This window comes from Brugia malayi (assembly GCF_000002995.4).
Source record: "Brugia malayi strain FR3 genome assembly, contig: Bm_067, whole genome shotgun sequence".
Classification (NCBI taxonomy): Eukaryota; Metazoa; Nematoda; class Chromadorea; order Rhabditida; family Onchocercidae; genus Brugia; species Brugia malayi.
Genome location: NW_025062337.1, coordinates 1 through 14,280, shown reverse-complemented (window position 1 = coordinate 14,280; position 14,280 = coordinate 1). Strand labels below are relative to the sequence as shown.

Here is a 14,280-nt window from a genome sequence, read left to right as displayed (position 1 = left end):
AATCAGGCTTCTGTTATACTTGCTAATGTGCATTCTAGTAGCTTAAGAATGCTCAGATCTCAAGAAAAGTCTGAATCTTTAAAGACATACGTATAAAACTAATGTAGTGGAAGACGTGAAAAACGCATTTAAACGTGTCAAAAGCTAATTTTTCAAGTTTAAATGAAAAAAGCAATTAATTTTCCAACTTTATCATTACTTGTGTTTATTATTTCAGAGTCATAATAGCAGTACAAGTAGGTAGGATCACGTTTTTGTCAGTATTAAACGATTTGTATTGATTGTTAGGCTTTGATACGATCACTCATTGATAGGATCTGATTTTAAAAAATGTGAAACAAATTTATATATTAGATTTGACGAGCAACCAATATAAAATAATTCTTTCCACACAGTATTATAGTTTCAGTGGTAATGCTATTTGAGACAAATATGAAAATTTGTTTTACATTGTTATTTATCTATGATTTCCTTTTCTAAAATTATCAATTTTGCATTTGTATTTTTTTCAGGTTAAAACAGTATCATTGATTATTTACTAATGGTATCAAAAAAGAAGTTACTGTGATGAAACATATCAACATTTGAATATTTGAGCTAATTGAAATCTAATTTGGAAGGTAAGCCTTTTCAAAATAAATTTTCATCTCTGATTTCTTCATTTTATTTTTTGTTTTCATTAATTAATTAAAAAAAAAATTACGCATATATTAATCATTTTTTAATAATTCGGTTTTCATTAAATTTAATTTTTAAGTGGCAAAAGTAAAACGTTCATCACTTTAGCTACTTTTCCAATTATATTGCTTACTTCATTTTTTTCCTCCATTATAAATGTTTTTAGGCTAGCAATCCTACCTACAAAAGAATTAATGGTCAGTTTATTTGCGGTAAGGACTTCTTCTGTCAAACTGTGATTAACTTTATATGTTTCCAGTAATATTATGATATTGTTGTTAACTAGCTTATTTACTATGATAATTATAAATTGTAACAAAATAAGTAAAAAAAAATGTGAAAAAATCTTAATTAGTTTAAATTTCAACTAGAAATTGCTGTTTAATTACTCATTGACACATTTAAGTTAGCAGCAACTTTAACGACTTTATTTAAAAGTGAAATTAAATTCCTCTGGGAAATATTTTTAATTACTTAATTCATTTGTTTTTTGAATGAATAATTTATTTAATTGTACATTTTCGATATGCAATCTTTTCTGCAACAATTACAACAATGATAATAAAATAAGAAGAAACAATATTTCAACAATACTTTAATTACCTGGATACCTTAATACTTTAATTTATATAATATTTTGCAAGGATACTAATTTTTTGATAACTTTTATGATTGATATATTCTTTAAATGATCAATTTGCAATGCAAATTTCTTTAATTAAGAAATGCCAATGATCTATAATAAAGGTAAGAGAGAATTACTGATAAAAAGGAAGCAAAAATAGAGCACTGAGAAATTCCATTCATATAACATTCATTTCTTCGAGAATATTTTCCTGAAAAAAATTTTTTTAGAAATAAAAATTTTATTGTAACTTTATGCTTCTCACTGTAAAATTGATTGATTTAAACTGTCAGTGAAGAAAATTTCAAATTATAAGAAGGGAAATTTTGTAAAATCAAATATAAAATAAACAATACTGCAACTAATTCAGGCCTTTCTTTATTTTTTACCTGTTCTACTATTATTATAGGTATTTAATTATAAGATGAATAGAGGTATCCGTAATAGCAATATGAATTATATGCTATGTGGCTAAAAATAAGAATGATAAAATAGCAATTGATTTCCTGAAATAAAATTTATTAATTATTCTAAAATATGTTTTAAAAAAAAAGAAATTATTCTAGAAAAATAGCAAATATAATAAAAAATGATTTTTTAATTTTCTTTTCCTTTTTTTTAAAGTAATATTCGGCAAAACGCATCCGAAAAATGTTCCTTTTGTTTTCCCTGAAAGATAAATATGACAATAGGTAATAAAAAATTATTCCTTTAATTAGGCAGGTAATCAGACAGATACTTTACTTACGATATGATTAATAAATATCGTTATAAGTAATGTTGTGATAAGTTAATAAGTAAGAAAGAGACAAAAAAAGATGAAAAGAAAAGGGATCAAATAATAGTGTCAACTTCTGTCAACTGTGTCAACTTTTGCTATTATTTAGAACAAAGAAAAGAATGGTATCAACTTTAATAGATGCATTTGTTAAATTGCCTTTTATTTCAAAAAAAATTTTATTAAATTGAAGGAAAAGTGACAGAACCCTTAAAAAGTAAAAAAAGTTTTATTGATTAATTTTGTTGTTTGACAATTTGAGGAACAAATTATGAGGCTATAATGCTAATTAATTATTTTGCTAAATCAATAATACGTTGAGCAAAATAAAAGAAAGGCAAATAAGAATTTCGTCTACAATAAGTTTATCATATACAATTTGTAGTATTCTTAGTTTTCTTGATGCCAAATCCACTATATCTCTCAAATTTGTCAACACTTAATTACATTCGCTCATCAACTAAATTAGTAAAATTGGATTTTATTAATATTTTCAAATTGAATTATTTCTCTCACACTTTACTTGTAGCTAATATATAATTTTATGGGCTTAAAATTAGAATTTGACATGAAATGAATTTGTAAAATAGTAAATTCCCAGGGAACAATAAAAGTGTTAATTAATCGTCAGTTTACATCAAATATGAACATTTCAAACTCATCACAAAATTTAATTGCTAATTCTCATTGGTTCAATTTTCATCTTCATAATAATAACAATAATAATAATATAAATAATTATAATGACAATAATAATAACAAAAAAGTAAATGAAAAATGTTTCCTTTATTTTTTCAGTTTTGATTTCCTTTATTTCCTTTTATTTTTCGTTTGATTGATTATAATTTCATTGCAATATTTTAATCAAACATTAAACTTTTACAAAATTATTTAACAATTAAAATATCTTTGATGATGTTTTCCTGCTGCTCAAATAATAGTTAATAATCATTTTATTTTCGGATAAATTTGAAATAATTTTGGAATCGAAATGAAGGCAAAAAGAAAAAGAAAGAATTCACTGATTCAAATCAATAATTTCAACTATTATATTTCAAATTTATGAAGAGTAATAAAATAAAATGCAAAGAAATTGTGATTAAAGATAAAATAAAAACTGCTAATTAGCTAATTAGTCGTTCACTTTTACTCTTTCTTTTCCCTCTTTTATAATTTTGCAATGTTGGAAATTAATGATTTCAACACGAGAAGAGCACTAATTAGGAACATAATTTCAGATATTTCAATAGAAAGAAATAAAAAAAAATTTTCAATTGTCGCTTATTAATTATGAATTATCATTTCTTACCTTTATATTACCTGGATTACTCGTTTTCTTTGATTATCACATCATTTCTAGCATTATAAAATACAACACTTTTCTGAATTGAAATTTTATTTTGCAAAAATATCAAAAATTTTCACTTTTTTTGTTTGAAAAAAAAAATAAAATAAAAAAATGAAAGCAATTTTTTTGTTTGAAGAAAAAATTTTTTTTCTTAGTTAACGGGTAATTGTACCTGAAATGATGGGTAAATGAATAATGTATTTTAAACAGTAGAAATTGGGTAATATTTGAAATGTTGGATAGCATTTACAAGTAAGGTTTTAGAAATTATCATATGTGTATTTACTGATAATCTAACTGATTGAATAAATTATAACCAATAATTAAAGATTGATTAATGATCGATCAGCTGAGAGATTTGGAGGTTAAATACGTAACTTTATGAAACGTCTCAACGAATACTCGTAAAACACGTGGATTTTTATTCTTGGCTAATTAAATCACTCATACATTTTCAATAATTCGGAAAGCAATCGATTATCATTGTGTTGTCTGATATTTGTTTTGAATGTCAAATTTGAAATATGACAGTGTGACAAGGACGTAGTTAACCTGTGGGAAATTATTAAAAAGTTGTGAAAAGAAAGGAAGAATAAACAAACAAATGATTGATCACTGATAAGTTGATAATCATGAATGAGTCAATAGTGCTTACAGATGTTTAAATCTTTTTTCAAATTTCAAAAAAAAAAAAAATACTCCCAACAGTTGATTAATTCATAATTAAAACAAAAGTTTCAATTTTTTAGGCAAAAATTTATTTAATAGAACAAATCTCATATGAAAATATTATTTCCACATAACTTTTGCATATTTAATACAAAATTTTCGAAGTGTAAATTGATTGTCAACAATTTAACTAATTAAATTAAATTAAATTAATAAGCAAACGGATGACGAATGCATGTTTAATTAATTTTAGTTCTATCAAAAATAAATAAACCAATTTTAGTAAAAATTGGATATGGAAACTTTACCAAGCATATTTGTAAAACGTGAGTTACATCAAATTAGATTAACTTGTAAAGTTCAAAGGTCGCATCTAGCCTTTTTTTTTTAACTTGAAACGAAATTTTGCTTTTCAGTAAATTGTGAAGAGAAGAAATACATAATGAAGAATAGCATTTCATACAAATAGCTAAGCTATGGGAGTTGATAAGTCATATGAAGTAATTTAGCATAGTCGAGAATTAGATGAAATGTGTCAAAGTTAATTAATCAGTTAAACGTACTCTTCAAACTTAAACCTTTCAACGTTACACTCTAATATCTAAAACGAGAAGACATCCGGAAAATGTAATGAAACATCTAAAAGCATTCAAGAACACGTAAAGCATCTAAAAGCATTCAAGAACACGTAAAACATCTGAAGCATTCAAGAACACGTAAAGCATCTGAAAGCATTCAAGAACATGTAAAACATCTGAAAGCATTCAGGAACATGTAAAACATCTGAAAGCACTCAAGAACACGTAAAGCATCTAAAAGCATTCAAGAACACGTAAGAACACGTAAAACAGTTCAAATATAAGTCATATAAAGTATTGAAATCATTTGAGAAAGAATGACATCATTACATAAATTTTATAAATATAGAATAAAGTATGAAAATTTTATAAATTTGATCTACGTTACTTCCTTTCATTTCTATTAGCTTTTTTGTATGTAAGAAATTAAATAAAAGATAAAAAAATAATTCTGAGAAAATGAAGTGACATTGATATTTAACTTGTAACTTTATAATTGTTTCCTTCACTTCTTTTTTAACTTTAACTTTTTTAACTCCAATTCAAAATTTTGGTTTATTTTTTTTTGTTAAATATTAAGAAACATAATAATTAAACTTATTTAAAAAACCCAACGTTTATTATCCTCAAAAAAGCATTTTTGAATTAAATAATCTAATTTTCCTCCTAAAATCAATTCACGTATAAATTGCTATCAAAGAAATATTTAATTTAAAAAAAAAAAAATAATTAAAGACAAAAAGTTCCAAAATTTATTTCCATTTGTTTTAATTAATTTATACGTAACTTATTCCACGTTTTTTTTTTTTTTTAATTTAATCATTACGCTATTTAATAGAGATAAAAAATATAGTAAAGTATTTTTAACAAATTAAAATGAATAAAAACTAAATAAGAAATATTTGAAATTTTTTTTGTAAAACAAAATATAAAATGAATAATTGTTATTATTGAACTTTAAATTATTAAAAATTATTTGTTTTGAAATAAAATCTGTGAAATTTATTATAAAGATTTGTTCATTATCATTAAAAAAATCATTTCTAAAATTGCTTTTTAAGGCAACAGCTTATCAAATTTTAATAATGAATATAGCACTTCACCGATTCATTTCTCATTAATTACCTTATGCTCATCACAATCTATAATTTTTAGATTAAGCAAACATTTGCCGATTTTTAATTTACGGATATTTACCTGTCATAATTATGTGTATGTGTGTGTGTGTATGTGCATGTATGTATATGCATGTGCTCAGTGTGTCTATGTCCATTTGTCTGTTACTTAACAATGACCACATATGTCCACTCTGTCCACTATATAATTTCAATATCATTTATAGAGGCTTTCACTCTTTTTTCATTCTTAAATTTTATCCCTTTTTTTTTCTATTTAACATTTAATTCTTGCATTTCATTAAAATAAAACAATATTTGAGAATATTCCAAGATACTAAAACGAAATTTTAATTTAAAATAGAATTAAAAATAATTTTAAATCATATCTAAATAAGATAACAAGCAAAAGCATTAAAGTTTCATTCCTATTTCAAAACAGAAAAAAAAAAAGAATTTTCTTTTTAATAATTTGCAACAAAAAAATCAATGTTAAATTAAAGTTTTAAGATTTAAAAGATAGAAAGGAAATATAATTTTATTATTTCATTCTTTTTTCTCACATTCATTGTATCTTCTCTGTGAATAAATGCTAAATGCATATCGAAAAACGACAAAAAATTGATTCAATTTATTGGCGAAATCCAATAGCTATCTTATTGTCAAGCAAATATGAATAGGTAACTGAAAAGAAGAAAATTTAATTTAATATTTTAGCCCAAAATTCTTTTTTTTTTTCTTTCTTCCATATTTTACTTTTAATAAAAACCGATCACAATGTTATGTTAAATGCCAAATTAAATTAAAATGTTGTATTAACTTCAATTTTCTTCCTTTTAGTCATTTATCTTCTGCCTAAGCAATCGATTAATGGTCAGTAAATTTAGTTTACTTCATCCAAGAATTATACTTCGTCTTAAAATTATAATTCATTTAGGATTGTAGGTCATCCTAGAATTGTAATTCATTCTGGAATTGGAATTTTAGTTCATCCCAGAATTGTTACAATAATTATTCCACTCATTAATTTATATCATTTAATTTGTTCTTTTTTTATGAAATGTTAATTGGTTCATTTGTTTTGAATAAATGAGTAAATTTTGATGCAAATTGTCCACTTTTTTAATTTGCACAAAATTTTAGAATGAAACTATGAGTGCAATAAAAAATAGATTAATATTTTTGTAGTATTTCTAAAATCAACAATGGAGACAATGACCAATTCAATAATATTTCATAAAATTTCAATTCATTTCCCCATGAGAATAGGTAAATAAATTGATTGACAACAGCGTCAAATCTCTGGGTAAATTGCCTTAGTCACAATAGCATTTGTTCGAGAAAATGACCAATTGTATAGGAACACTAGCAGTATGCGCTTTTCATCAATGAATTTTATTACTTTTGTCAACGATCAGGAAATGTCCTTCAAAAGTTTCATCTGTGTCACTTTGCTTCCGAAATTTTATCTTTTACCTCTGTGCACGCATATATTTTATTTATTTATTATTGTTCTTTTCTTAGACTGTTGGAAGAATTCGTTTTCTTTTAGGCATAATTCTTTTACTTTTTGACAAAATTATATTTGATTTTTATTTCGAAAAATTGTTGAAATATTTTAAAGAAATTAATGAATAATTTATTAAACATTTTTTTTTTTTTATTAAACAATTTTGAATTTTCACAAATTTTTAGCAAATTAAATTCTTGATTGTTTGCTTTCTATGAAATTTATTTAAAACAAAACTAAAAGTATTTAAAATGTTTGACAATTTTTAATTAAAAAAATTATTTTTATTTGAAATTAAAATTGCAACCATTTCTTGAGAATTAATTTTGATTTGAATACAATGGTGAGGCCATATTGAGAATATGTGCCCATCATTTACAAGTGGCCAATATCAATTTTGATTGTTTGTTGGCTGCTTTTGAAAAAAGATAGAAAGAGGTTGGCCATATTGATGCTACTAATATGCTTATGCTTATGCTTTACTTAGGCCAACCACTTATAGTTCAATTCATCCATCCTAAAACCTAAATTTATGCAATAATTGCGAATAAGGAACCTTTCAAACCTTCTCTTTCCCAGTGGAATTAAAATTTTTAAAATATTCAAAATGTCTGAATTAAAATTCTTAAAAAATTCAATATGTTTGAATTTAAAAAAAAATTTTTTTTTTTTTTTTTTGATATTTAATGTTAGAATGCTTTGTCAGTTTTCTTCCTTTTAAATATATTTATTATTAACAACTTTTTTTTTTTTGATTTTAAATAATTTTTGTATTAATTTTTAGAAAATTGCTGATTTATATTAATTTTTTTAACATTTTTTAGCGACCATATAAATTTTCTGTGCTCATTGAGTACATATATGTGAGATAATTCCAGATAAACACTGATATGAGTTAAAATAATTTCAGATAAACACTGATATGAGTTAAAATAATTTCAAATAATATATGAAATGTAAATAAATGTCATTCAATTATTATACAAATTAATTATATAATAATAATATTAAATTCATATATACTCGTTTGAATTATATTTTTCTCTCTCACTCTCTCTCTCTCTCTTTTTCAGAAAGATATTAGTATGAAATGGAAAAGCAGTTCACGGAAATTACAACAATTCGGTCAACGATTGACCGTAACACGACAGTATGACGAGTTAGCTGCATACTTTCATTTGACAATTATTACGGTAGCAGCAATTTTAAGTTTTAGTGGTAATATCAATGGTAATTTTGTATTTGATGATCGAGAAGCTATCATCAATAATAAAGCTATTCGACAAATTGGAAAAATTTTGGAAAGTGATTTTTGGGGTTATCCGATACGATCAACACGTAGTCATAAGTCATATCGTCCGGTTACTACTATTACTTTTGCGTAAGTCTTTTTCTTCCTTTCATTATTACTTATTCTTTTCAAATATATCTTTTTTTAAATCATTTTTTTCTTTGATTATTACTTATTATTCTCAAATATTTCATATATATTTTTTTCAAATATACTTATTTTTTTCAAAAGAAGTCTTCTCTTCTTTTTTTTTTTGAGTATTATTTATTATTTTCAAAAAAATATATATATTTTATCATCTCACTTAAATTTCTTTTCATAATTTTAATCAGAGCTGTATTATTTAAAATTAATTTATGTTGCGTACAAAAATTAAATTTTTTTTTTTTTAAATTACGTTTCCTATTACTGATGAAATGATTCATCAACAATTTCCAATAATACATTTAATTTTTCGCTTCGAATAACAACACAATGTTTTTTCATCTTTTTTTTTTAAATCGGAAATTTTTCTTTCTTCTTTAAAATTGATTGCTTAACTAAAAAGAAGGTCAGATTGGACAAACGCTAAAATAAATTTCTAACTATTATTGTTAACTTTTTTTTTTGAATTCAATTATTGTTTTTTTTTTTTTTTCAAAATTGTTTGGTATTTTTTGTGGTTTTTTTTTCTTCAATTTTTTAACAAAAATAAAAACGAAAGAAAAAAAAAAACATTTCATTTTTAATTTAAATATTTTTATAATTTAATTAATAGATTAATTACTTAGTTGAAAATCAATTTGAATTAAATAAATTGATAGAGGAGCAAAGAAACTGATCGTACAGTAGTTAACACTTCAAAATTGAAAAATTTGCATTGTAAATAAATAATTAATAAATTATGCTTAGAGTAATAATTATTTGCTATAAATATTACTCATTCCTGAGAAGTGGTCAGATGTCCTAGAATACTTGAATATCGGATGAGCCAGATGTTCATCACAACAGATGAAATAGCCTTAAAGTACTGTTTTTAATGCAATATCATCCTAAAAGGGCACAGATCAATTATTAAGCTTTTAGTCTAATTTTTTTTTGCTTTTTTTTTTTTTTAAATCTCAAACATTGATAATATGCATTGACACTTAGCTACTTTATAATAAATGACTTTCTCATTTGAATAGAATGGTACCATTGAATTTTCTCTCTCTCTCTCTCACTCTCTCTCTCTCTCTCCTTTTCCTCTTTTATTCGTTTTCTCTTGAAGAAAGAAGTTCTCTGCAAATTTAACTTTTAAATATTAACTTAATAAATTTCTTACTCTACTACTTATATCCATTACTTAATCTTACTGCAGCTATTACTTAGACTAAATTTAAGTAATAGTTGATGAGCCTTTAAATGGATTTATAAAATAATTTGATTACAAGACAGGTTATTCATGAATACTTTTGTGTGGTGTGAAAATGATTGATGTAATTATAAGTGCCTAGTACTAGCCTAAGGGTCATCGAGTGAATTTGCTTGTTGTTTGGGGCAAATTTATGTTCCATAAAATGAAATAACTAGCCATACAAGTGCAATTTATGCAAATTAATGTTATGAAAGGAAGTAAGCTTGAAGAACTTTATTGGATGATGGATAATGCAGAGAAAAGAATTTGGAAATTTCAAACAATCAAAAATTATTATTATATGATAATATTTAAAAATATTTGAATGGGGAAAAAAAAGAAATTATTAATAAGTATGAAATTAATTATTGTAGTAAATAAATTAAATTTTTTTTTTCATCATTAAAAATCTTTTTGTTCCTTCTCTCTCTCTCTCTCTCTCTCTCTCTCTCTCTCGTTTACAAAGCATTTACATTTAATTCTTTAATTTAGTTAAAATGCACAAAAATTATTATTATATGAAAATATTTAAAAATATTTGAATGGGGAAAAAAAGAAATTATTAATAAGTATGAAATTAATTATTGTAGTAAATAAATTAAATATTTTTTGTAGTAAATAAATCAATTTTTTTTTTCTTCATTAAAAATCTTTTTGTTCCTTCTCTCTCTCTCTCTCTCTCTCTCTCTCTCTCGTTTACAAAGCATTTACATTTAATTCTTTAATTTAATTAAAATGCACAAACTATATACTAATTTTGTTATAAGATGTAAAATTTTATATTTAAAAAAAAAGGAAAAAAAAAGAGAGACATTGTTTCGGCAAATTAATTTTAGTACTTTAGTATTTTTAGATTAAGAATCGATCATTTGGATGAGCATTAAATTAATTCAAATATTTAATTAGCAAGGATTACGAGTAACACTTACCATAATCTTACCATAAGGCTTTCATTTCTTTTTTATTTGTTTAAGAGGAATTGCGCAATTTTATTGTCAATCCAAAAATTTTCATTAAAGACATTATTGCATTTGCCATCATTTCTTTTTCTATGACATTTGGATTTTATTAAAATTTTAAAATTTCAAAGCACAAATTATTTTGCTACGAGAATTATTGTTTAGCTTATACACTTGTCATTCCTCTATTATTTGCCATGAAAAATTGAAATAATTTTTTAAAGAATAAATATTAATTAAATAAAAAAAAAAAAGAACAGGGATATCGTTATTTAATTGTATCAATTCTTTTTAAATTCAAATATTTATATTTGAATAGTTAATTAGAATGCAATATCATAACTGTCAATTATTAAATTTAAACTTTAACAGCAACTTTTAATAAATAAATTTTTGAATTAATCCAAACTAAGGACAATCATTAATTACTTTTTCAGGATCAATTATGCAATATCAGGTCTTCATACTACAACTTATCATATTGTTAATATCACATTACATGCAATTATTTGTGTATTACTTTATAAAATACTAATTAACCTATCAAAAATATTTTATGAAAAATATCCCAATCGGATAGCTTTTCATGTTTCATTGTTATTTGCAATCCATCCAATACATTCTGAAGCAGTAAGTTATTATTAATTGATAAAAGATATTTCTTTCCTTTCATTTTTCTTTCTAAATTTATTAACATTATTGAAAGATGTAGTATTTGGTATAGTTTTTTTAATTTAAATGAAAAGATATTTGTTTTTTTTTTTTGTTTTCCTCTTATTTCTTTCATTTTTCTTCCTAAATTTATTAATATTAAAAGATATAACATTTGGAATAGTTTTTTTAATTTTAAGTAAAAAAAATAAAATCGATTGAATAAGACTGGAAATGTTCAATTTATAAGTTTCAAATTCTGTAAACTTTTTTTTTTTTTTTCATTATTTTATGGCATCAAAAATTTCATTCAAATAAATGTACTTCGTTCTTTTTTTTTTTTCAAATATTATTAGTAATAGTTATTTTAGGAATTTTTGTCATTTATATTACTTTGATTTAATTTACAATCAAATTCTTCGTAAAATAAGTGAAAATGAAAAAAAAAAAAAACATATTATAATTTTTTGGAAGTTAAAAAAGCAAATTAGTAAATTTTTTGTTTTCGTTTTTTTTTTAAAAAAATTTATTAAAGAATAAAAAAATTTCTTGCAGGTAGCAAGTATAGTAGGTCGATCTGAATTATTAATGACATTATTTACACTTACTGCATTACATTTATACATCAAATGTTGGTGTAAATCAGAATTTTCAATGAAATCAAAATTTACGATTGTATCACTCAGCGCAATCGCATTGTTTAGTAAGGAACAAGGAATTGTTGTTATGGTTTGTTTACATCAGTTATAAAATTTTATTTTTTAATTATTAATTAATCGTTTTTTTTTTCTTTTTTTTTTGATATTATTCAAAAATTAAATTAAATTTCATTTATTAAAAATTACTTTTTACAGCCACTTTGTGCAACATTTGACATTTGCGCATCAAATATTTCACCAATTCGATTCTTTATTGCATTTAGAAAACGAATGAATAGTGATGGAAGTAATAATGAAATTGATAAGAGTACAGCACATATAATTGTATGTTTTTTTTTTTTTTTTGCATTAATTGCATAATAACTAATTAATATGAAAGCACTTGAGTTGACCTATGACCTTTCTGTTTATAATATTTTTAACATATTTACATGAATTTTTTGTAAACTAATTATTTCATCTTTTAAATATATTACATTTCAGTCTTAAATAGTATTGCAGTAAAATTCTAATAAAAAATATTACTATTACAGAAGAAGTAATTAAATAAACAATTTGTGTGATAAAACTTTCCTTATTTCTATCGATGTATTTGTTTCTTAATTATTTTTCATTGTTTTCCGATATTTTTCTCGATGGAAATCATATTTGATAACTTTCATGCAAATATATAATTTAATTAACATTATTTGTATGATATTTGAATTTTTCATATTTGCTCAAATTTTTTTATCCGTTTGAAAATTTTAAATTTAGCGAATATTTTCAAATAAAAGAGCTCTTTTTTTGTATGTTTCTTTTTGTGGATAAGCTAAAAGTAAACAATTTGAGGTAAACAAAAAAGTTACTAACAATTTCCTTTTTTTTTTTTTTTTTTTGTTTTGTTTTTGCATAAGTTCGAAAAAACAAATTTTGAATCTTTCTTGGAAAAAAATAATTGGGAAATTAATATTAGAAAGGTTAATTATTGCTTAATTAAATAATAACATTTAAACCAAACGAAACCAAATACTTTCGATATTCCATTCTAATCTAATTTTAATCGAAATTTTAATATGCTAGCAATTATGCGCCTAATTAACACCGAAAAATTTCAACTCAAAAGAGAAATTTTAATTTTTGTTAAAATTATCAAATTTTTTTTTTTTGAATTTTTTTTTTTTTTTTAAATTTTAAAATTTTATATTATAGCAACAATATTGTGATTGCATACGTCGGGTGATGATATGTTCAATGATATGCATTGCTTTATTGCTGTTTCGATTTTCAATTAATGGATTTCAATCTCCTCAATTTAGTCCAAATGATAATTTGATCGCTAGTTGTCCATCTGTGTTTTTACGAGTTCGTTTAATCATCGATTTTTTTTCATTATTTTAATCATTTTATTTAAAGATAATTCCATGACTAATGCAATCGTTTTGATTAAAAAATAAGAAATGAGAAAAATTAATGAATTTGTCAAAAATTTTTTAAATGGACCAAAATTTAGAGTAGAAAAGCAATTTTGATAATTGAGACTTAATTGGATTTAATTGTATAATTGTAAATTGTAGATTTATTGCAAAAAGAAAAAATTTTTTTTTTATAAACATTGCTTATTTTAGCTATTTATTTTGTTTAATTTAATTAATGAATTTAAATTCCGTTTCCATTTTAAATTTTCGACACATTTTTAATTTGTGCTCTAAAAAATAACTAATTAATCAATTATTTTAATTCGCTCGTTTAATTAATTAATTAATTGATTATTTGCTAATTTATTTTTTTGCTTAATTAATTAAATCATTTATTAGTTTATTTAATTATCTCGTACATTAATTATGAAAAAAAAACAGTTCAATTTTATTTCAGTTGATTAATTATTGCTACATTTATATGCTTTACATTTGGTTACAACTTTATCCATTTCATTTATGTTTTGATTATTCGATGGGCTGTGTGACACTGATTGAATCTATCAATGATCATCGTTTTTTGATTTCAACAATATTTATCATTGGTGTTATCATATTTATCATTCAATTAATTCGAGGATATTTTG

At 23.0% G+C, this 14,280-nt stretch overlaps 1 protein-coding gene across 1 annotated transcript; it reads left to right on the top strand.

Moving 5' to 3' along the window:
* Positions 1-8,386: 8,386 nt before the first annotated feature.
* On the top strand, positions 8,387-12,560 carry Bm14327 (Uncharacterized protein; the record flags this gene model as incomplete). Its single annotated transcript, XM_043082998.1, has 4 exons — positions 8,387-8,682; positions 11,364-11,556; positions 12,133-12,306; positions 12,432-12,560. Coding segments are annotated over 4 exons (792 nt in total), but the record flags the coding sequence as incomplete, so codon positions are not given.
* Between the last annotated feature and the right edge of the window lie 1,720 nt (positions 12,561-14,280).